The 25,743-nt window shown below is 37.4% G+C and overlaps 1 protein-coding gene across 3 annotated transcripts in view; it reads left to right on the top strand.

Annotated features, from left to right (window-relative positions):
- The first annotated feature begins 4,754 nt into the window (after positions 1 to 4,754).
- LOC126855413 (protein krueppel-like) overlaps positions 4,755 to 25,743 on the top strand; it is a 99,536-nt gene continuing 78,547 nt past the window's right edge. For all 3 annotated transcript variants that reach the window (XR_007688230.1, XR_007688231.1, XM_050603037.1), the window contains exons 1-2: positions 4,755 to 5,409; positions 5,613 to 5,654. Coding sequence is in view for 1 of the 3 variants with exons in the window: in XM_050603037.1 (XP_050458994.1) it covers positions 5,340 to 5,409; positions 5,613 to 5,654 (112 nt within the window). In the remaining 2 variants the exon portion in view is untranslated. The remainder of the gene's footprint in view (positions 5,410 to 5,612; positions 5,655 to 25,743) is intronic.

The raw sequence follows: 25,743 nt of genomic DNA, 5'->3' as shown, positions 1-25,743 counted from the left end.
TTTGATCGTTATCGGAGTTAATACCGTGTGATATTCGACGCGTATATGTAGGTCACAGGCATCTGGCTTCTTCGTATCCAATTTAATTTATCGGCCGCGTATCCAGTTAAGCCTGTTACATAACTATTTCTTGATGTCATCATGCGTCTACATATTTTTTTAATTATCTGCTATACATATGAGTTTCTGAAATGCTAAGTTACTTTTATAAAATACATTGATATTTCACATTTTATTTAATTAATTTATGCGAGACAAAAAATCATTGCATACACAATAAACTTTATTATTGAAAGGAATACTTTTCTGTTCTTATAAAATCGATTAAAAATCACGCAACGACTTGCGTGAGATTATTGTACTTAAATTTTAACATTTGTTATAACCGTATGATAACGCGAGCTTTCACATTCGACAGGATAAGTAAACGCTGGTAAAAGATACGAGACCGTATCCAGGGCAACCGGACCCTATCTCATCCTCCGCGGACCTGAGAGCGTTTCTAGATGTCTTCTTAAGTTGCCGGAACAAACTTCGACCCGGTAGAACAACGTGTAATGCCCAGAGGGAAGTGGGAGAGTGTTGTCGAAAGAAAAAACAGACGAAGAAGAAATTTACTTACAGAGCGGGATTACTGTTTCACCCCGGGTCATCTTCCGCGCCTCCGGTAACGAGTAATTTAACTCGCCTCTCTCGCGTTTAAAGGTGCCGACAATCGTTTTGTTTCTGTTAATTAATACAGAGGACGCGCGATTTAATTTCTTAGTAAATTAAATTCCTATAGCACGCTGGCAACTGTAACGTAAAATGAAAATATTTAATTAAAGGATCACGTTCGAAATTAGCGTAAATTATTATTAGCAAAAATTTAATCAAAAAAAAAAAATGATAAGTGTTTAATAATTTTATGCAATAGAAAATATATATTTATATCTGTTAAGAGTTTTAACAAAAATATTATTAATCAATCTCTCGATATACATATATGTATATTGATTGCTATTGTAATTAGATATTTTTTCAAGGCATTTTTCCTCCTCTTTTTTTCCGATTGTCGAGACTTTGAATCGCGTAATGTTCCCGCAATTTTCCGGAAACTTCAAAGAAACACCGTAGGGCCGTAGCGAAGATCACAATGAACGATCGTTATGCGTATTCAAAATGGTCCTACCTGGTAGGGTGTAGCTAGGAATCCATTGTTGACCCTTCGCTTTTTAGGGAAACGCAACCGATTGTGCAAGCTGGGCTCACGTGTAACCATGAGGCGGATGTTGATGGATCTACCTCTTACGCGACCTTCCCTCTTTCCGATCTTGTGAGGATAGATTAGGTTTGAAAATATTCAGAAAACTGCAATGCATTTGCAAGCTCGTGTATTTTACCTTGCAGTAGATTTCTTTCAAGTCCAACAGGTAAGATCGTCTCTTTCTTGAATTGTTACATTGATTTCTTTTATTTTTTTAAATATAATTATTTTTTTTAATATTTAAAAAATAGAGTTTTTAATAAAAAAAAGAAAAGTTAAATTTCTCTTCTCTTTAATTTAATATATTTTTATCATTTATTTAAGCTCTGCATTTGCGGCAACGTAAATATTGCCAGCAATCTTACGTGGCCGTCCCGCTCGGCAGAAGCGAGGAAATAAAAAGAAAAGTTTCACCACCCAGATCGTATATGTTATGTCTCATCTTCGTCCTTTCTTCTTCGTGGCTTCCACGGAGCTACGATCCGCAGGATCTACTGTCCGCATTAGAAGCACACATGACAAAACCGATGACTGATGACGCGAGCACCCTCTCCATGGCGCGAACTTTTGTTTATTCGCATCTCCGTCTCCATCGATCAATGGCCACCACGAGCTTTCTGTAAAGATGTAAGAAACCATAGAAGGGGATATTATGATGTCTTTATGAAATATCGAGGTCGAACAGTTTCTCGCAAATGCTTATTATCAGAAGACGTATTATTGTTTACAATGATAGGATATTCAATCGATATTCAATTGCACTCATTTCAAACGCATTATATTTATTTAGTAATGAAGAATTTTATTTGAGAATCAAAATTAAATGCACAAAAATATACTACATTTCTCTTTTTTGTATAAAAAAACATTTTCAATGTTTAATATCTATCATTAAATTACATCATATTTTACATTTCAACAAAATTTTATTAGAAAAAATTGTAAGTTTTTTCATATAAGAAATTTATTTGCGGGCAATTTTGTTGACTGAAGGAACATCGTGTATAGGAACATTTATCATGAAACCAAGATGAAACGATTCAAAGGCAAGAACGAAACTTTATCGCGAGTCATGGTGTGATCGCTATTTCCATCTTACAAATAACCGTAGAAGAGAGCCGGTCGATGAGAATGGAGAGTGCGTCCATTCCGCGCGACGATGGTGAACCAGAAGGTCGCCCCTTTGGTGCAAAGGGCGTCTGAACGTCGGTTCGGTGCCGCTGCACAGAACGATTTATTGATTAGTACGGCCAGCCAATGGCGCATTGGTCAGTTGCACGGAGGCTCCCCAGATACAACCCCAGCGCGCAAAGAGCCGAGGGGGTTGAGTCAGGGAGAGGGTTGCAACCCCCATGGCATCGTCCGAGGGTCTAGGGAGAGATGTTGTAGCTTATCTCATTCTCGGAAATTATGGTGGAACGATGAAGGGCGCCGGGCGGCCGTGTTCTGCCTTGGACGGCCATTGCTCTTGAGCCTCGACGAAAAGCTAATACTATCCTTTTGATCACACAAAAATAAGAGTGACAGATCTGAAAATTAGTTTGTTGAAAGAATCGAGACATGAATTTTGGTTCGCCAAAATTTATATTCCGTCCGCTAATCTGTTGACATCTGATGACAGTTGAAATGTGACATCAAAGTTTTCATAAAAGAAAATTAAACAATTGATTGAATAAGAGAGAAATTTATATATACATATATAATTACTTTTTATTTTTTTACAAATATAACTCTCTCGTGCAAAACAAAAAAAAAAATATTTTATTAGATGTTAAAAAAGAAAAATGATAACACATTTTTCTCGTGCATTTTTTAATTTATTTTTTATATTTACTCAAGCTGATTTGTTATAAGAATCTAGTAACGGCTACGCCGGCACTTTTAAACGTAAAAGATTAAGTAGTCAAAGGCTTTTAAGCCCACGCGCGGAACCGTTATCAATTATTCAAGATCGAGCCACCAATCTTAGATCCCTCTCTCACAACGCGCAGCCACACCCCGCGTTGGAACTTTCTTTCTAAAATCCTCTCCTGCAGACACTCTGATTCATCTCCCGTAGTTACAACCCCGCCTTAACTCGAGAGCCGCGACATAATTAGGCCCACAGCATCAAGTATTTATTCTTTCATTAGCCTCTTCTCGTAGGAAGCTAGGGGTCGCAGATGAGACGATGTCATCCGAGCGTAACTTGATCAACTTCAAACTTTGCTCACCGCTCCATCGCTACTCCAACCGAATTGCAATTAGTATTGCAAATTTTCATGCCCCCATTTTGTGCTTTATAAACTTGCCTTTATCATCTGTTATTTTTTAATTAAAGTTTTAATATTTTTTGTATTAAATATAATATTTTTAACTAATTAGAATTTCCTGCGAGAATATACAATTGCATATGAATAATTATAAAAAATAATAATTTTTTTATTAAAATAAATATTTTCTGCAATAAGATGTAGTTACATAACAATGAAAAAGAGAATATTATTTTATTGTTAGATTATTTTATATTCTGATTAGACGATGGAAATTTTGAGAAAATTTTGTACTTGTAGATTTCAACAAAATATAAATATTGAACTATATCTTTAAATAAATATTTAATAAAAAGGATTGTATATACATAATTTACAAAAAAAGAAATTGTTAGACATAAAGATTTTTAAACAAAGTATAATAAATAAAAATCTATAATTTTCATTAAAAAAATTTAAATAATTATAAATCTTAAACACGCGGTATTAAAATATTTTACTTACATCTTTTTTACTATCTTCAGCATGTGTCCGCGATAGCTTAAGCGTGTAGCAAGAAAAGAAATCACGAAAAAAATTAATCCAAAACAGCACGCGTCCACTGTATGCGCAACAAGATGCCCATCGAAGCATGGTCCAGACTTGCATCTGCCGCCAACATCCCTCCGCCTTTTCACAAAAAAAGAAATCGCGGCTAAGTCGATTTAAATTATTCAACCAAATTTTTTTTTCACGTCATCTCTCGCTCTTTTTTTCCTTGCAGCGCAACTGCAGCCGTTTTTCGCGCATGCTGACAGCATCGCCACGGTCATTTTTATCGTCATTCAGACGGCGGTGATCTTTAACAAATCTTTTTCTATTCAGTGAAACATATTGTGGCAAACACTTGCCACAGATTTTTTTTTTAAACGTATCTCGTATCGCATTTAAATTTTTCCGTTGATTTTAATATAATTGAATTATTTTTTATAAATAATTATCTTTACGCGCCATAATTATTTGCAGATTGAAAGCGAACAGTAATACACGGATTGAGAGATTTAATGTAACGAAAAGCAGCGAAATACATTATTAATTAATTTAAAATTTAAGGACTATATTTCACGCGCGTATTTATTTTATAGCGTATTTGTTTTGTAGTTAAATATTTTGCGAGTTAACAGGCAGCCAGTATTTGTGGAATGTGTTTTTTGCACGCATAGCGCGCGCTACATTGTTTACATACCGCGCCGTTGTTGTCATTCGCGCGGCGCAGTTCGAGTAGGCCGGAGGCGTCGTAAGACGCTCTGCGTATATACGTGCCGGATAGCGATCGAGAAGGTATGGAACGCGATTAGATCTCTGCGATTATTAAAATTTAATGTTCGATCTCTGCAATTTATGACGCGCTATCGTTCACATCTTATTGTTTTTTGTGATTCGCGGAATGAAAGTCGAGCGAATAGGCAGCGTATACATCGCTCTCTACATTACATTCCCAAACGCGAAGTAAGAATAATACATTAATTTCCCGCGATTTACCATTGATTGATAGATTAGAAGTATATCGTGCATTGTCGTCTATGATATAAAGCAAGATCGAATAGAGTTTTCCTAAGATGCGAACATATTATTTTTTTATTAGTAATGAAGGTTAATTCTTTGCCGCGTCGAAGAGCATGAAATTAGCCGCGCAATTCTCGAGCGCCGCGCGCGGGATAGTTTCACATCTCTTCTTTCATTCGGTTATAATAAAGTGTGCGGGAGTGCCGTGGAAAGTGTCGCGTATTCTGCTAATTATTGCATAAATTACATGACGTATACGCAACCGTGTTTTTCGCGAGTGTTATGAAGAAGCAGTAATGTATTGTAAGAGAGGAGGAGGAGGAGGAGGCCTGGGAGGGTGTCGGGCAACGGCGGAACAACTGTGGGGTAAGCATTGTTTAATTTATATTTTATTAAAAAATTTATATATCTAAAAATTTTACTTTTTCTGTAAATTATGTAGTTTTTATTAAATATTTATTTAAAAAACAAATAAAAAATTTAGTTATGCGCAATAATTAATTTTCTTACATAATAATTAATTTAGACTGCGGTTTTTATAAATTGCAATTTCAATTTCTGTGTTGCAGATCAACATGCATTGTACAATTCCGCTGCTGCGCATCGTATCGGTGAGTTTAAATTATTTTTTATTTTAGTCTCAAGGTAATAAATTTGTAAAAATTCAATATCAAATATATAGATACAATTTAAAAGAATACGTAATACATAAATATTTTATATTATTTATTATTATAAATTGTTTGATATATTTAAATTCAATATTTTAATTTATTTTTCATTTATTTCTATAATTTTATTATTATATTTTTATAAGAACAAAAAGTTTATATTAATAAGAAAAAGAAAAATATATAATATTTTGCAAATTTGTTATCTTGAAATGGATAGGCCAAAACAAATTAATAAAAATATAATATTAATATTTATATAAGACAAATATTTAATTATTTAAATAAATATTATACTAAAATAAATTAGTATTATAGAAAATAAATTAGTATTTATATAAAATGAAATCATTTTTCAATAAAGTTAATGCATCAACTTTTTTTATTGTAATTTTTCATGGCCTGTCCATTTAATAAATATCGATAGCATAGCTTGTTTGAATTAGCAATTTATACATTTTCGCTGAGCAAGAACGCTCCAAATGTGAATAAAATTTGGAATAATCTAAATTTATATTTTTTTTTGTAATAATACATATACAAATTATAATATTAAAGAGAAAAAAATATATTTAGTATTAGAGAGAAAAAAATATATTGAAATTAGAGTAGATTTATTTCTTGTAAAACTTTTGCCAGATTCAAAGGAAGTATCGCCACGCACATAAATCAAATTAACTATGTAAAAGTTCACATTTGGGTCCATTCGGTGACAGTTATTAGAAAGAATGAATCCCTTGGACAGATGCTCTTTTCTACCGTGAAAATCATACCGCGGACGTTTGATTTATACATCGGCCGTATGGGTGGGCCTTTCAAGTTTTCGGTAGCGAAAAGGAAAACTCTTTAATAGTTTCTCGCGTGCGCTAGGTCGATTTTTGGGATTCGGTAAAACTGAGAGAGATAGATCTCCAAAAATTCATTAGAAAGTCGCATTTTAAAACGATTTTACATTACCGAACAGATTATTTATGACAACATGTATACTAATCAATAATTCCGTATATTTTCTGTAACATCATTTTTTTATCTGAGCATATTCATGGCTCTCACACAATACAAAACAAGATTTTCGTATCGCATCATGTCGAAGACAGAATAATCAATTTGCTATCGTTTAAGTTTGCCGCTTGTTGCCGTAATATAATTTTACTTGTGCGATTCTTTCGTTCACGCTTGGACAAATTGTTAAAAGAGAAATAAAATTTGTGTATCGAGGCAACGTGTCTCTCGGGCAAAAGTAGCTTTATATGTCAGCACGAATACATCCAATGCGGAGTCAGTTGCTCGTGATAAACTACCGGCAAGGATCGAAGCTATAACGCTCTCGTAAACATCCTCCCATCCCTATCGTTTTCTCCTTCGATGATATCGTCTCTTCTTTTTCACGGCACTTACACCGCGACGTGGCTGACAGCAACAGGCGGCACATGTCTCTTTTATCCTCTTTCACCTTCGATCGTGATAAAACTCGTCTTTACAGTTCCCTGCTCGGTTGTAAGTGAAAACGCGATGAAATCACGAGCACGCGCTCCCGCATTTTATGCACGTAATACGCGATCTGTTTGATATGTCGCATTATTCTAGAAGACGCAACAAATAATATTTTATTTTATAAAATTTCTAATGTTAAAATTTCTAATGTCTTACTGAGAGTAAAAAAAATATTCTGCTAATTAACCCTGTAATCGTGAAATTATTTTGTACTTAATGTATAATTCTAGTAAATGAAAATATTGCTCTAACTTGCATTGTACGAACTTCAGTTAGCGTAAAATATATGTAGAGCGAGCCATTAAATCTAATTAATTAAATGTATCTTTCCATGCCAAATTAATTACTAGAGCACGTGGATTTATTATCCTGCTCCGAGAACAGCTGTGCCTTGCGATCGCGAGCACGTAAATTGAGGATTCGCGTAATTACACGTTTCGCCGAAGGGAATATATATATATATATGTAATGAGAAAGCGCAGCGCAAGAAATTTTTAATACCGGGTGATGATAGCAATTCAGACTACAAGCACTCAATTAAATTTAATAACATTACGCCTTTCGAAAATTTATTTTCTATACTTACATTTTTTAACATTTTATGACAAGCAGAACGTTATATATATTTTTGGCTTAAATCACGAAATGTTTCGTTGCCCTCAACACGTTTTAGCGTTGCAACAGAATATAAATCGTATACCCCCTTTTCCTATTCGTGTCCGTTGCATTCGAGTCCCCTCTGTCCGTTCTATCGTATTATGCAGAAAACTTTATTGTTGGCTCATTCAATGACGGACAGGATGGATCCCGGGTATTCTCGTTTTACATAATTCTGTCATAGTTATTGGCGTGATAACTCGATTTTCGGAGAAATCTTGTTTTATTGAAGGATATAAAAAAAATTATCGAGAATAAAATATAATTGTTGAAATAATTATTATCAAAAAATTATTATAAAAAGTTACACATAAAATATAAGAAAGAGTTTTTAAAAAATATAGAGATAGAGTTATAGTATAGTTGCATCAACAGCGATCCATTAGAAATTAAAATTACGCAGACGAAAAGTAAATAAAACCAAACGCGCGTCATAATACACTTACATCGAGGGATAAACTTCTCATTTTCGGACGGTTGTCTGTTTGTCTTGATATATCTATGACTTCTCGTGGCATCGCGCCGTTTCGTCTTTCCGGTGTCCCTTTTCTCGTTAGTGCCGCTCTTGAAGCTTATAGGTTTTCCGTCTCGGAGGACGCACGAGGCGAGCCTTCTCTCGAGGAGGCAAATACGACGGATATGATCGAGAGGTCCGAAATACGAGGGAAGACAGATGCGAGATTCGGGCGAGAAGGGCGCGGCATACTTTTATATAGCTCTCGCGCAACTTTGCCGCTTCCGTCTTTTCGATATTTCATCCCCGTTTACCGCCACCATCCTTGCTCCTATGCGCGCCCGTCTAATATGGGAAACCTGTAATGTGTTTACTGACGGGAACGGTAATAAAAATATGACATCGAGATGTGATGGAATACGGCTGCGATAGCGGGCGGGCGGAATCATTGATTTCTCCTCTCGTATACGAAGAGGATTTGAAGTACTTGATTGGATTCGGATAAAAAAACTGATTGAGGATTAAACAACACGAATAAAAATCTGTTATAGAATACTGAGAAATTTTTTTGATTTTTAAATTTATTTATTAAGATCTATCGAAATCTGTATCAAAAGATTTTTGAAGGATGTCAAAAAACTTGTGATAATTTTTTAATCCGATGCAAATTTAAATTCGCATCGATCGTCCTGATACGATAAAAAATTTTTCATTCCATTGACCTCGCTCGCTTTGCTATTACACAGCTTTTGTGTTCTCGTTGGTGCGATTTTCTGCATTCGGCAGATCTGTGCTAACGAGAACACCATAGGGGTTGCGACGAGTAAAATCGTCCAAGAATATCGCAGATCCTTTGAAGTGACTGACAAACCGGTTCAAACTCTCGAAGGTCGATCGATCTTGGTTCCGGACATTAAGACGTCTTGTAATAGAGGGTATACGCCTTTGTGCGACGCCGGTCGGTCTTTTCGAAAAATTATTTTCTCATTTAATTGTAGACGCGATACAAAGTGCCCCCCCAATACCGAGGGCGTAGTTCTGGCCCCTCTGTACCCTTTCCCGCAGAGAGCTTTTCGATAGTCGCGAGCATTTCGATGTCGGCTACGTGTCGATCGAATGTCCAGTGAAAATGGAGAAAAACCAGATCTCGGGACGGGGCGCACGTCCGACCGGAAGAGCGGGACAATGGACCAGACCGGCAGTTGGTCTTTGTTACGTAGGATCGGAATGGAAGCAGAGGCGTTAACACGATTCCTGGGCAGAGGAGCGTCAAGACGATGTTGCACGTCGCTGACGAGTCCGTCGCTAACTAAATACTCGCCCTAGTTCTGTAGATCCTTCCATATCCTTCTCTTCTTGCCGGCGGAAAAGTGTTCTGTAAAATGTCAAGAAGAGCAAACCTATCTTTCGAAATATTTTGCAGTGACTTGCGATTTGCAGCACCGAGACAAACGAGAATCGATCGTTTCTTACACAATTTTAGGAGGGATATAAATAAGAATATTGATTATAATTTTATTTAATTTATTTAATTAATTTATTTATAATTAGGACATAATATAATAAAGTAAAGAAAAAATAAATTACATAATACATAGAAGAGACTTTTTAAAAGCTGACAGCTTTGTAACAAAAGCAGGTTCAGTAAAATACGGGCGAAATACACGAAATGACAAAAGTGTACGGCATATATACAGCTCTGATTGGACTTAAATAGAGTTAATCGCATTATTTTCAAAGACATGTCATTTTTGACGGGTCTAATTCTCGTGAGAGCATTCTTACATAAATGAATTAAACACCCGCATTGCATCTTCCTTCTTTTTTTCTTTTTTTTTTTATTTGGCGTTGATTCTCGAAAAATATCTTTGTCAGTCATCGCGCGATTTATTACATGCTATTTAACTTATCGCTATTTTTATAAATTTACTTAAAGAGTTTAAAAGTAAAAAATAATTCATTTGTATTACGATAGTAGCTTTGATTTTTGCAAGATGAGACGCCAAACTTTGACGTCTGTCAGATACAGCGCCGCGTTTCGATCGCTCGCGATTTTCCCCTCGCGTTCCCCATCCACCCTTTCGCGTCTCCGCACAGACTCGACATATTGTGGGAATCGCTACGGGTTTACATAATTTTCCCAGGACTTGGGCGAACATTCGAAAATCGCAACACTTGCCCAACCTGCCGGCGTCATGGGCGTGCTGGGAAGGGATCCTGAAAAACCCTCGTCCTTCAAAGGCTGAGCCAGTGAAATCGTATGGCTTTGTATGGAAATAAGAATGCCCCCAAAGCGCACACCCGCGCGCACACCACGAGACGCGATCTAAATTCGTGCGCGAAACTTCAAAAGGCAGTCATGCGAGAGGGAGACGGAAATAGAGTGAATAGGAGCGAAGCCGCAAGTACAATTGGAATCGGGTACCGCGAAAATATTCTTTTTTTTTTTTGATCGGGGAAGGAAAACACCCGCGCAACACATGACCGCACGGTATCGCGGTGAGTTTGAGAGTTTTAACTTTATCGAAGTAAATATTTTGCTTGTGTAGGATTTAGCTGCATTTCTTATTTTAATTAACGCAAATGAAACTAATAATGTATATTAATAGTAAAAATATTTGCAAATTAAAATGTAAGCTATATATACGATATATAAAATGCGATATCATACGATTAGCCATATTAGTTATGGCGTCAATAAAAAAGGAACAGAACTTTGCTGTAGGGGAAACCCTCCCGATTACGGAGTCCAATCTCATTAACCCTTCACCGACCGGAATTCGAAAAGGGGTAGGAACCGCTAACCCTTCCCTGTCACCATAGCAACCAACCCTACTTTCATCTCCCTACAGCAGTGTCCAATGGCAACAGCTTTACCTGCTATGCGGAATACTATTGCAAGGTGTATTGCGTCGGCAAATTTTATATGAAATTTTTCATAGACGGGACTTGAACATTACTGTTGTAAGAATAATCGGCCTAATGAATACATATGATTAATCCAAATTTTTCTACGAAACATCGAAAGTATACTATTGATAGCTCACCCGAAGCCGCAAAAGAGAATTTTCATTTACACCGAGAAATCCAATCCTGTCTTCCTTTCTCTTTCCTCTCCTTCCCCCCTAAATCGCAGGAACTATAATTAATCACATTATGTTCTTCCCGGAATTTATTCGGCTGTATTTTGCGCGGAAATTTCTTTTCGTGATAGGACTAAACGCTCTTTTATAAGATAAAACTAAAAAAATTTGGATGAAATTTTTAATTAAAAAAATTTTAAGATTTCTTAAAATCTTAATCTAAATCTTTTAATTAAAAAAATTTAAATTTCTTTTAAGACATAAATTTATTTCCGTCCTTTTTCGTTAACAAAAATCTGACAACACATTATTTCGTATTTTTTGAGCGAAAGAAAATTGTCAGGAAGACAAATCGTTTTCGAAACTTCATTAGTCTCATTTTGTACGTGATTTTCAAAACCTCATCCTTCACCTTTCCTGTAGTTTCTCATAATGTATCGATCATTAGAATCTACCTGCTAAGGCACCGTACAATCTACAAATACATTTTGAATTTTCTCTTCTCTCTGAGCATCTTTTATGCGCATTTATATATTTCGATAAATGCACCGTTTGAGTTTGAAAGATTTAATCGCGCGACATTCGTCGAATATATTGAAAGCACAATGGCACAATGTATATGTGCGTCTTAAATAAATAACGTGTAATCTGATAGAATGAACAGTTGTAGATGACCTGTCACAACAGATCTAGGTTCGAAAGGATTCGGGTCTCGCGGACGATTCTCGTTTTGGAAATATTTAAGTGGATCTCCGATGTTTTGAGAGATACCATAGTCAGGGCGCCGGGACGGACGTTAGATTGGTGCCGCGATGTTCTTACACGAGTGGAAAAGGGTTTGCCGTTAATCTTCGAACATAGGTAGACTTTGAATAATGGCCGTAAGGGTACAGCATGCGAAAGTTGAGACGGAAAGTTTGCATTGATAATATCCGGCTGCATTGAACTGTGTGTGTTTGCAAGTTTTCTTCTGTAAAAACAATTTTTCTCAAACAAATATATTTTTTCCGACCGTAATAATTTTTATGACAAAAAAAAATTCTTGTCAAATAAAAATTTATATATGATTAAATAAATTTATTTTATTTATTATTCTTTTATTAGATTAATTTTTATTGACTTATACATAATTATTCTTTTTCAATATTTAAAAACTATTAAATATTTAAAAACTATATATTTAAAATTAAAATTAAATTCAAATTATATACAGGTATTCAAAAAATTTATTTGTCGGTCCACGCGATTGATCATTGATTTAACATAATTCGCGATTTAACATAACTGCAATGTCATAACAAAATTGATGAAATATTCATCGGCAAGTAATACAAATTTGTAGTAATCCAGTTTGTGTTTGCAATAAAAAAAAGAGAGAGAGAGAGAGAGAGAATTTAACAATTGCGAAAAACAACAAATTAGGCAAATACCTTCTTTGTAGATTCTAATTATTGTTTGCTCTTCCTCCAAATCTTCGGCATCTTTCGCGACCTGTCGTAGTAAAATCGAATTGACTTCCTTGTCTTTTATTCAGTCATTTCGTATTTAAGTAAAAATACGCTTTTGACAAATTTTCTCTCTTATATATAAGCATATTAATAAAGATATATGAGATATCAATAAAAATTAATAATATACGGAAAATTTTTAGAATTGTTTTTATATAAACAAATCAGAGCCCAAAGATAATAAGTCTTTGGATGCTAATTAAAGTTCAAGGTTGTTAAATGAGACGGTAAGAGGGAACCAGAAGGAATTCATTGGCATTCAAGACATAGAGGTGTATAAAAAATAGCTCCTCTCTCGAAACTCAACTTAGATTTCTCGAAGGATAGAAGGGGCGAGGGGAAAAAGGGTGTTGCGAAGGTAGAAGCGCGAGGAAGCCGCAGGGTGGCAAAAGAGAAAGAGGGAGGAAGTCCGACCGCCGTCGGAAGACAGAGCCGCCGACATCGCCGCCGCTCTCGGGGCGCTAGAGGGATGATGAATATAAAGGCAGGGCAAGCAGTTAGGGTAGATTCAACCCTCTCGGCTCGTGAGCCTCACGGGCCACAAGAAGAAGCTCAGATCAATACTTTTTATGCGAGAAGCCGCGACGGCAACGGGGTTGAACGCGGGTGGAGGAAGGACGAGCCAGTTCGGATGAATACGGGGTTGACACGGCAAGGTGGAACAGGCTCGCTCTTCCATCCCCTCTACCGTTCGTCTTCTCTGTTCTTTCTATCTCTGTGCCTTTCTCAGTTTTTTTTTTCTCTTTCTCTCACACACTTTTTTCTCTCTTTCTCTCTCTTTTCTTCTACGTGCCGCCGTAATCAGGAATATCATTAAACTCTCGGCTTCTTCTTTCGCAACAATCTTCTCCTTTTCCTCCGCACCTTCCTTCTCACCATCCTGACTCTCTCGACCCTCTGACAAGCTCCTCGTTACCCCCCGCGCTCGTGGGAAGAAAAGTCGAGAACGCGATCTTAACGATCCCTCGAAGAGAGACCCGTTACGTGTCTTCGTCCTCAATATATGTATATGGTGATACGACCTTCAAGTAAAAATGCCTGTTGGAAGAAAAATCTTAGCATATTCTGGAAAAAAACTTTCTTTTAGTATATGACCGTGATGCCTTATATATTATCCGCGAAAGGAAAGTGTGTTGCGTAAAATCGTCGTTCGATTTTCGTTCAATGTCGTATTTCTTTCTTTTTTAAATCACGATGACTTTCGACGATTCGGGCGATTTAAGCGATAACATAATGGGTTTTTTTTTAAACAAAAATTACATTTTCTTTGCCTTTAGGATTTTTTTTTTATCTTTGTGCTACTTCCGTGTGATGGCAAAGGGGGGAAAATACGGATATGAAACAATTCCATGACCAAAACTAGAGTAATGTCGTAAATTTGCCAAGCGAAATTTAGAAAATCCTAACGGCGTGATCTGGATACAGATTCCGAGCGTGCAATTTTGCGCAAGGACGTTTTCTTCGAGTGGCGAAACCCTTAACGCGTCGAGCTCATAAATCTGCGTGTTACGTAAAACTGAAACATAAGTCAATAGCGTTATGGTATATATATATTGACATTGAGTGCGATTCGTGAACAATTCTATGGCCTCTATCTTAAATTATGTTACCTCACAAATAATTTCAATTTTACCGTAACCTTTTTCCTGTTCTTCAAGAAAAATCTTTTAAAGCGTGCAATACAAATACCGTTATTTCTTATGTATATCTTTAGAGAGCACTATGGTCTGTGGAAGATAAATGCAGTCAATTGTACTTTAATTACTACTAAGATTAAGTGGTGAAAGTTGCTGAAGAATTATTTAAGCAATAAAATGGAAAAGAAGGAAAAGTATAAATTAATTACGAAAATATATGTAAAATCTATTTTTTCAATATTAATACTTTAAAATATATGTTTTACATGCAAGGAAAAAAAATCTTCGCCAGAACCTAAAGCGCTATGAAAGTCGATGTTTTATAATCGTTCTCTTATAAAAAATCCGATCACGATCAGTTGAGCCGGTTGGACGTACATGGACTGCTAAAAAAGAAATAGAAGCCGCTCCGTAACTCGGAGCGCGAGCGCGTAATCCACTCGTACGTAGCGAAACTCGAAGAGGGTGTTTCATCTTCGTTCCTTCGTCATGCGCGACGGTTACAAAGAGATGGAGGGAGAAAGAAAAAGAGAGAGAGAGAGAGAGAGAGAGAGAGAGATCCACGAGAAGAACCGTCGCTCGCACCACCCTCGCGTGCGTCCAAGGGTGCGTGTTTACGCGCACACGCACATAGGTGCCCCGGAGATTCTGCAATATGTTATTGTTCGGCTCGAACGAGTATCTTAGAGGCCGCTTCTACCCCTCGGCCATTGTCGTGGCCCTTACAGATATTGACAACCCGCAGGAGAAATTGGCGGGATATCTGGAATCTCGGATCTTTCCGGGATACGCATCTGCTCTCGAGAATCGGTCCTACTCTTGAACGAGTCGGATTAAATTCGTTTCTCGTTTCTTCTTCGAGTCTCGACGTTTTATGCAGAACCGTGACTTTTGCACCGCATTGCGAAAACCTCGCGGATTCGTACTTTCGCGTATTTTAAGAGCGTACACCATTAAGATACATGTATCAGATTTTCGCAAATTGAATATAAATTTAGAAGAGATTAGTTTTCGAGCGCGATTGAGCGTGATGGAATGCTGAAAAAAAATTATTTGTCTCGAGTTGAATGAGCGTAGAAATCTCATAAGGCTATAGCTTCTGCGAAACGAACAGAATGGGTCCGTGTATTATTTTCGCTTGAGTTGCTCTCCTTTCTAACAAATGGCTTCCGAAAGATGTGGCAACCCAGAAAAAGGTTTCAAAAAGGAAAGGAATTGAAAAAATGAGTTTTATACTGATCGATGTTGCGTAAGTCTTGCTTCAAACGAATAGGAATCTAAGAGAGACTTTCTATTTATTTGGAATATTTTATTAAAAATATACATCAATAATTTAATTACTTTTTTTCGTAGAATTTTGTAGACTTTTTTTTATTATAAAATATCTAAGGAAAAATTTAAATATATATAAATTTTTTATATAAACTCCTTTAATCGAATAGAAATGGTGGAGAAATTAAAATTTTAGTTTCACATAATTTTAATTTAGCTTTTCAATATATAGTGTAAAATAATAATAATAATAATAATAATAAGATCACGATTAGATTTTTCGTTGAATTTGATGAAATATCCGTGTAAATCGAAAATAACGTGCGTCATGAAAATTGGTGTAACTTGCCGGAAAATTCCGATCGATTTTGAAGAACCAGTAAAATGATGCCATTCGCATTTCCAACTTTTGCACTAATCCGTTGATTAACTTTTCGTATCGTTGGCTACCTGCCTGTCAACAACTGTGAGTGATTGACGGACCAAAGTTATTGGTGGTAGACCAACCTGTCCGACGTGTAATTTACCCTAAGGTAAGTTTTCAACTTTCACATTACTGGTGAATGATATAATTGCCGGGTTATACGACCCTTTCGAATGGTTTAGTCCATGCTTTCTATTTCCTCTTTTCCTTAAAGATAGCTCCATGAAATAATAGTCAGCCTTTGATGCAGTTTTCGTAGATTCTATAAACATAAAACTTTATAAACATATAGAGCTTGAGTACCTAGCTAAATAAATTATTGAACAATTATTATAAATCCGAAACAATAATTAAGACGACGATGAAAAAGGACAGCCTTAAAAAATATTAACAATTAGTAGAGCATTAAATTTTTTCGAAACAAAAAATATATAATTAAAAAAAATATGCGTGAGACAGAAATATATATTTTAATATATTTTAATTCTTTTTTCTCAATTTTGTTACATAAATTTGGAAATCATGTTACGCGTTTCGTGCGTGAAGTATCAATGTATAGTCTTTTCTCCGGACTAAGTAAAGTCAAGCAATCCTTCATTGCGGATCAACGAATCGACTGACTCGAACTGAAAAGAAGTTCTGGCGCAAACTTCTCAAGAAGAAAGAAAATACGATGAATCGAGCACACATGAATCTCGCCACGCGCCACAATACGCATTTCTCGCGCCGCGAAGATTCTCTCTCTCTCTCTCTCGGTACGCACTTTTATTTATTCCGTCCCGTCACGCACGTCGCTCATTCGAATCCGTAGGCACCCACACAACTCCCGACTGCCAGCTGCATCGCGCATTGTCGAATCCTTCAAAATCTTTACGCGTCACGATCCCCTCTCGAAAGATATCGTCACACGTTTATGAAATATGCGCGCTAACGAATCGACGAATTATTTCACATTGTAAAATGAATATTATAGAATGTAATAAGTGTGTAAAATTATACAAAAATATAATTAAAATTTTATTAAATTTCCATTATTTATTTATATGTAATTTTACGTTCTTTCTTATAATGCATATACAGATAATAAATTATTATTATTTTTATCGATGAAAGTAGTTAGTCTTGCTTGCTAGAAAAAAAAAAAAGTTCTTTACTTCGATTTTACGTTGCGGAGATTTCTTCGCACGGCGATAATTGTTAAGCAAAACTTCCCACAGTGGAGCGAGGATCAATTATATTTTCCGCATCGCGGGGCGCCGCAGGCGCCCATATGTCGGCCGTGAGGTTCCGTTGATCGGCTCCCGTTAAGCTTCGCGAATGACTCCACGAGTTTTCCATCGGCTCGCGAAACCGCCTCATAATAACGCCCCGAGACGTTGGCCCCACCGAAGTAACATCCATCATTTGCGCCACAGAGTTATTAGGCCGGCGTCCATGTTGCGACGCGTGTGTAGGTGAGCGCCGTATAAAACTATGGTGTGGAAAGGGCAGTGGCGGGCTTTCCCTCCTTTCGCTCCCTTAACGGTTAACGATGCGTTTTATGCCGGCGTTAAAGCACTCGGCGCAAAAACCGCTTTCGTTTCATCGGACACCGCCATAACGCGAGAGTTGGCCCGAAAACAGCAACAGTAATGATCTCAGAAATGATTTACAGTTCTCTCGTCGCGTCCGTTGCGCTACCTTTTCTTCTGTTTTTTTTTTCTTTCACGCATCTCTCACATTTCGACTAGTCACGTGGCGATCTTCCCCGCTATTGTCTCTATCTGTTTACCGACTGCCGAGCGTAAAACGAAGACGAGTGGAATTAATCCGGAGAAAATAATAAAAGCCGGCTTCGTTTGCCAAAGGTGAGAACCATCACGGTGGTCCAGCCAATGATCGTTTCGCCTTAAAATGTTCTATTCCATATAAATCGCTACCGGACTCTGATTAACCGATAACGCGTCGTGTCTCGAAAATCGCCGCTGAAAAAAAAAATTGCGGGGGAATGCGACGTGAACTTAATTTGCTATTGAACTTTTTGGCGAGGCATCGACTTCCTTAAAGATCGAAGGCGGGCAGGTGAGTTATCCGGCGATCGCGCGATCCTTCGCAGCGCGTATAAAAGGATACTGCCGGCTGCTGTTGCGTGGAACTGCACGCTCTCTCTGGGGAGGGTACAAAAGTTCCAATATATCAAGTGCAGTTCTATCGTCCCCGCGAAGGAACGGGGAGGGCCCTTGCGCTGGATGAGCGTGCCTCGAGGGGGTGGCGTGCAACAATGACAACCCCTCCTGATGCACATCAATATCCTCGCGTCGGATGCCACATATTTTCGCCCGATACAAATGACACCTTCTCCAAAAACCAATACCTGCTCCGCCGCGATCCTTCGATCATCCGTGACCCGATCGTCTCCGGAGTCCCGAGGACTTTTTGTTAAAGCTAGGCCCGAAATAATACCCTTCCCTTAACGGGGTCGCCATCTTTTATCGCGTCATGTGAAAAAGCGGTCTCGGAATGCATCGACTCGAACTAAAATAAAAAAATAAAAAACCGCGAGTTAAAGCCTCTAGATGTAAAAGTATCAATGCCGAAATTCTTGTATGATGTGTGCATAGATTTATCGCAAAAAATTTTTAATTAAATATTAAAATATATATTAGCCAAATAGTAGATTGTATTCTATTAAAAAGAAAAAAGAAAAAATTAATCATTTTTTGTGCACAGAAATTTTTAAAATAATATTGAATTAATCTCTACTATTTTTTTTCTCTTTATTTTTCATTGAAATAAATTTCATATAATACCGTAGTATCGTAGCAATAGTTTCGAGATCCTCGAATATTTCGGAATGATCGTAAAAGTGTTACGAGTATAGCTGTCAACGGCGCCATAATTGAAGATTAATCGCTAACATGGATGATGGCCAGAGTAAAAAAAAAAAATGCATTGAAAGGAAAAGGCACGTCGTTGTTGTCAGAGCAGGCAGGTCACCGAATCTCGGCATCGTTTCCACCTTTGTGCCAGGACAATTACTCATAGATTAGAGCTAGAATTTGCGAGGTGACGGTGAAAGGGGACAATCTCGATCACTTGATCTTTACATTTACGACGGAAGAACCGGGCTGGCCATTCAATGGTATGAAATATCATCGCCTTAGCGCGAAAAATCGTAAGACGAGCGAGCTCGCGGCAAAGAAAGCCGATTGTTCCTTACCTTAGAACAGGCTAAAGCTACTGTGAAAAGACCGTATCCGAAAATTGATATCCGTAAGATGATAAGTTACTTAGCTTCACAAACATAATAATAAACAGGTGTGAAAGATAATACGCGATTGCATTAACGCTAGTGTAAATTAATTGAATTTGATTAAGTCTGAATTAGAATCGCGATGATTGTTTATGCGTAGAATATGTTTATACACACACCAGCATCACATTAGCAAAATACTTTGAATCTGTATATCGAACTTGCGAGGTCGGCAAAGCGGTCGAAGTGGCGGTAACTCTTCGTAGCCACCGGATGTTCGCATGGCCGAAATTCGACACAGGTCTAATTTCTCTGACGACAGTTTGAGGAAGACAAAAAAAAATAGAGAGAGAGAGAGAGAGGAAAGAGAAAAAAAGGGGGGGGGGAGAAAAAGAGAGGACCGAGAGGAGGAAAGGAAGAAAAGTCTGAGGGATACTCGAGGCAACGCCAAAGAACTCAGCGGCCGTGAAGAGGCGGAGGAGAATGCGATGGAAACTCTGCGCTCAGGAAGTCAGAAGTATCCTCGCACGCACGTTGCGTCGTGATGGAAAACACACTTAGGACGTGGAACCTCGACCGACACTGCAAGCCGCGGAGGAATGAATGAAAATTGGGGAGGGGAGGGGGGGTGTCACTTGTCGAGATTGCACGGACGACACTTCGCATCGTCCTTTGATTCGCCGAGGAGGCGCCGACTTTTCTCCGACGAAAACGACGAAAATAAAATCATAGCGGACGTTTCACAGCTGTACAATAATAGGGCTGCTTTTACTTCTTATTATCGCATCAACACATTTGTCGTTGCGCCGCTTGCCGTCTTTCAAAAGGCAAGAGTAAGCCTTTATTCTCGCGGACACTGTCCATTATGATCTCAAATAACACCATTAGGCATCACCGCTTATATTCGCTTCTTCAGCTCTCTTCTTTTCCCGCGGATCTCTTATATAGTCAACTCACGTCTGCGTTTCGTTGACGTAATTTCCCTTGGACATAATTCACCTTCGTTCGACGATTAAAGAATAATAATGCAGACGTAAGTTTGCCAAGAAATGAACTTCCGCTGCAATCAAGAGATGAAGAACTATTCGCATAAAAAAAGTTTAAAAATTCTGATGAATACTTTTTTTTTTTTATTTTTATTATATTGCACGTATTTGGCAGGGAAGCGTCATATGTCACGGAGTAGCAAGTTGTTCGATTCGTAAAGATATATTATTATCAGCATCGATCACCGGTAATTATCATCGGGAATCTAAATGGTTTTCCTGTCTCGTGACCTAAGCGCCGACGCGACAGTTGCGCAAATGCGTGGTCGGACTGTCAGACTGTTAGTGGCCTCGTAGCCTCGTAGCAGATGTTACGATGCAGGCTGTATGCACTTCGAACCCGATGCGTCCGTCGTTTCGATCTCTATTTTACATCCGCGCGGTTATTTCGTTCATTTTCATCAGTTTAAATGAAGATTCAAGACTCTTAATAAATGATAAAATTCCGAAATAATAAATAATAAATAATAAAACTCCAAAATAATAAAATTTGTTGGATAAAATATTATCTCGATAAAAGATATTGCCTTATGAATTTCATTAAATAATGTTAAGTAATATCATAATTAGAATTTATAATTATAGTTACATCTAATTTATTATTATTTTATAAATACAGATAATTATATATTTAAAATTCTAACTTTTCCTAATAAATTAATCATTTTTTATGTGTGTTTTGATGCACTTATTTTTCTCCTGAATATCTCTGATATACTACCTGCGCGTCGATGCGTGACTAGCTTGTTTTAAAGATCGACCCTTCTCTTCCATCAGCGACGACATGAGACGGACATTTGAGCGAGCTTGAACATGAATATTAGCATAATTATTTGTAATCTCATGAAATATTTATGAAACAGATGTTTTATCTAGCAAAATTTACCTAACGCGATAAAATTTCGACAGAAAATAGCGATCCGTTGATACGCTCAAATGAAATACTTGAGATTAATATCACAATAAATAAATATCTTTTTTTTATTTATTAAACAATTAATATGATAAAGCTAATAATAACGAAAAATAGTAATCTTTGTAAATGTCGTTAAAACGGCAGCGTGCCTTATAATATAATCTTTTTCTCACAAAGAAAAAAATGGTCTCGCGCTGCGCTTAAAAATGATAGTTTCCTTTCTCGAAACTGGAGCTTTGGAAAATCGTTGCGGTGCAAATCCCGAAGCACGACAATAGAGTCTTTAAAGGTTCTCGTTATTGCGCGGTAGATCTGAACTGCACATTAAATCCCGGGGGTCCCGTCGTCTCAACCAGTTTTAGGTAAGGGTTACGAGAACCCGCAATGTGGCTTTTTGCCATTTGCCTATAAATCAGACTTGCGTGACAAAATCTCCTCCGGTCAGTCCTATCGGTACCGTCGAACGCCTTTTGCAGATACGTCCAGTAAATGCCTTGGAATTTAGACTATGAAATTTTCGTGAGAATTCCGGAGTCTGAAGGGCTGCCTGATAAATATCGGGAATTTCTGACCGACGTATTAAACGATGAGACATTTGTTTTTGTCTCTGTCAAGAGCACGAGACATTTGTTACGATATAAATAGAAACGCGTATAACTATTAATTATTTATAAAAATACATTTCTCGAGATAGAGAAAGAGAAAAAAAGAAATTTCTTTTTTTTTTATATAACACTTTTTTATTTTTTTTTTTTTTTTTAATTTTTGAAGACGCATTAAATCTGAAATCAATCGTATATTTTGACAATAAATTTTTTTTTTTTATAAATATCATAGAATGATTTCCCGAAATCTTATTTTCGAAAAGCAGGAAAAGATGCTTTTTTTGTTTCTCTCTCGACTTTCCCAAGATGTTGCATGCGACAGCGATTAATGCACCATATGATGCACGAATACGGGAAGTCGATTTCACGAATACGATAGCAAAAGTTTACAATACAAATACATTGATTCTTAGGAAGCAAATGTGCGTTATTGAAAAGTCTTAATTTATTACGAGCATTTAAGCTACTTTGCATGTAAATTTATAGATTCATTCATTAATTGCTAGCTAACATATATAGCGCGATTTTGGGCCATTCTCACAGGATATTTGCACCGTTCACGCTTCGATTCTTCCGACATCCCGGCAATCAAGATTATCCGAAGCGCGGCGGCATTCGAGAAACTCGAACTCGCGTCAGGTAACGACACGTGACGAAAATTATGATGCCTTGACAGATCACTCTAGGATAGCTGATAGCGTATACGGTACGAGAGTACCGAGAAAAACCGAAAGAGAAAGAGAATGAAGAGAAAAAGAGAAGAATCTTTTCGATATTGTATCTCGGTGACGGTGTCCACTCGGCGTAGGCGGATTAAGGGTAAAGCTAGCACAGGCAGAGTGAGAGTAGAAGAGAGAGAGGGTGGGAGGGGAGGGGAGGGGGTTAAATCCTGATCGCGTTTCACGAGCTACCACCTTTGAATCGTCGTGCAACCTTCCATTAGCGCTACCTACGGTAGCTCGTCAAAGAAAATTCGTGCAGCGACATTATCGTGGCCTGCCAAAACACGGTTCTTTTTCACCTCCCCGAAGTCTACGAGCTGGTGGAGATTTAAAGGGGTTATGGGTAGTCTATTTTTCCGACTCGATTACATTGGCGAGAATAGAGATGAAGAGAGAGAGAGGGACCAAAAGGGGTGCAATGAAAGTCTCGTTGATTCGTCTCGTTGACGATTCGAAGAAAGAGCGCTCGACCGCGTGAAAGGGTTTCCTCGGGGGGCACATACGTGTCGCGCCAGAAAGCGGCGACGAGTCTTTGGAAGGATTACGAGGGATTGCGACTGTCTTATTGATACGCATCCATGCGAGAAGTTTCATATTTAAACTCCGTGTAAACACCGGGGATGCCTTTAAGAATTGTTGCAGACATTAGAAAGAAGGCATCTGAGTGCATGAATTTAAAATATATTTATTGACAAATTATTATTTGTTTTATATCATAAATTTATTTATTATTACAATTATTAATTTTTATTAATTAAAAAAAAATTTATAGTAATAAAAATATTAAACTTAATAATTTACAATTATTAAATAATTTCCAGATTTTTCACAAATAGTGTAATAATAATAAAAAAAATTTACATTTATCGGTTTTAAGGACAGTAAAAGTAAAATGGACGCTGGGTCTCGTCATTGGGGATATACTGATTATTGGCGAATACGTTCTAACTTTATTTCAAAATGAGAAACGCAGCATGGAAGATCAGCTGCGACCCATAAATATCTTAGCCCTTTCAGGTTGTTCCGCACTGACCATAGAACCATCCTGAATTATTGCGTCCCACCCGTTAAACTCTTTACAGACTGCGAACAGAGCGCTAGCATACGGATGCTGCTTCGTTACAGCATCTTAGAAGAGTCAGGACGGGCATAAGTTATGGGGCCCGGTGTCGTTTTCTTACCGCAAGGAAAAATGTTCACGAAAAAATCGATTCAAACATACAAAATATATTAAATGTTGAAAGTAAGCGGTTGTACGTAAAAATTCTGAAGTAACACAAATTTATCGAATGAACTAGTTTGAGATATTAATATATTTTCACTGTGAATATTAAATATAAAAACTCATCTCTCTGCTTGTAAACTCATTACGCGGTTATAGAGATATATAAAAAAAAAAAAAAAAGATAGAGAAAAAAATTTTATTTTCGCTGACTCATCCCTCTCCGGCTATCCTATCGAGCCACGTGAAGCGATACATCGAGATAGCTGTGAGTGTTCGCCACTTTGAGCTTATCGAGACGTGATCTTTCTTGGACATGCCGGAAAAGGGCTCGTAGTATTTGCTTACCGGTGCGAAGAGAAGTTTAAACGCGAACCCTCCCCGTCAGGATACCGCTGGAAGTACACGTTCGGGGCGACAACGAGGTGTTGCCGTGCAATCCACGGTTATCGGACAAACAGAGATGTTTGCATGGATAAGATGTCGTGAGTTAGATCGTACGGTAGAGACGAAAATCCGTAGTAGAGGCGTCTTTTGATACTCGCGCAAAAACAAATCGATGATTCCGCCGGAATGGTAAAAGTTGAAATTCCGTGTAACAAGTGGAAATACAATCGTGACGACTAATGGACGGATTATCCGCCGACCGATACGTTGTCATTTATCGCGAAATCTTGGAGATTTTGATGTTATCTGTGAAAAGAGCAGGTATGTGCGCAAAGGTTCGTGGCAAAGGATGCGAGAAACGTGACGCAACATAATACTGAGGATGCTGCGATCTGCGATCCTTCCATTCGCGTTCTCGGCAGATTACTATCTGCTAGGAAAATCCGACTCGAAGTGGAATTAGCAGTGCATCTCCATTGGGAGTTGCCCCTCGGGAAAGCTGCGCATACCGAGCTGGCTGGCTACACGCGAGCAAATGAATACGAGAAAAGATTCGGAAATATTATAGACGAAAGGACATTTTTTTTCGCTATTGAATCCCACGTGAAAAAAGAGAGCGAGAAAGATGGAAGATCGAAAGAGAAATGTCAATTGCACATAAACACCCGATTATTTCATATCTATCGGTCTATATGCATTGACGTATCACAATAAATGCTTTTTTATTTTTCGTTGATTCAAGTTTCCTGTATATTTTGATACAACTATGCATCATTCTCGATAGCTATCGCATCGCGCGCGATTTAGTTCGCTTGAATAACAGCATAGCTTCGCACAATGAACGAGGCATGTCGGACTTGGGTCTCGATCGCACGATTCAGTAACTTTAAAAGCAAACGAATGGAGAATCTTGTTGTGCCCGCTATATTGAATCGGTAGCAAAGGATTGGAGAGTGCGAAGAGAGGCAACGAGGCATGTCGCAACTCGTTACGACCGAGAGATTAGAATCTTCATAGTCGAATCGATCGTATCCTCCTCCACGTGTTTTGACTTGTGTTAACTGTGTAATTTGCCGCACAAATATCGCGTCACGGTATAATGATTGCTATCTTAAAAAAGAAACTTTATCCAATAACAATTCTATACAAAAATTGCCATTTTTCATGAAAAAAAAAAAAAAAAAACATTTATATAATTTGCACTTATATATAATTAATATTATTTAAAATAATTTTTTTACATTAAAAAATATTTAGAATATAAAGGAGGCATATTTAAAAATATTTTAATTTTAAGAATAATAAATGTCATGATTTTTAACTCAAGAAAAGTAGTGTAGTTTTATAATATGCAATTTTAATAATAATAA

This window comes from Cataglyphis hispanica, chromosome 16 (assembly GCF_021464435.1).
Source record: "Cataglyphis hispanica isolate Lineage 1 chromosome 16, ULB_Chis1_1.0, whole genome shotgun sequence".
Lineage (NCBI taxonomy): Eukaryota > Metazoa > Arthropoda > Insecta > Hymenoptera > Formicidae > Cataglyphis > Cataglyphis hispanica.
Note: the sequence above shows the minus strand (reverse complement) of the source record. Positions and strands in the feature narration are given on the sequence as shown.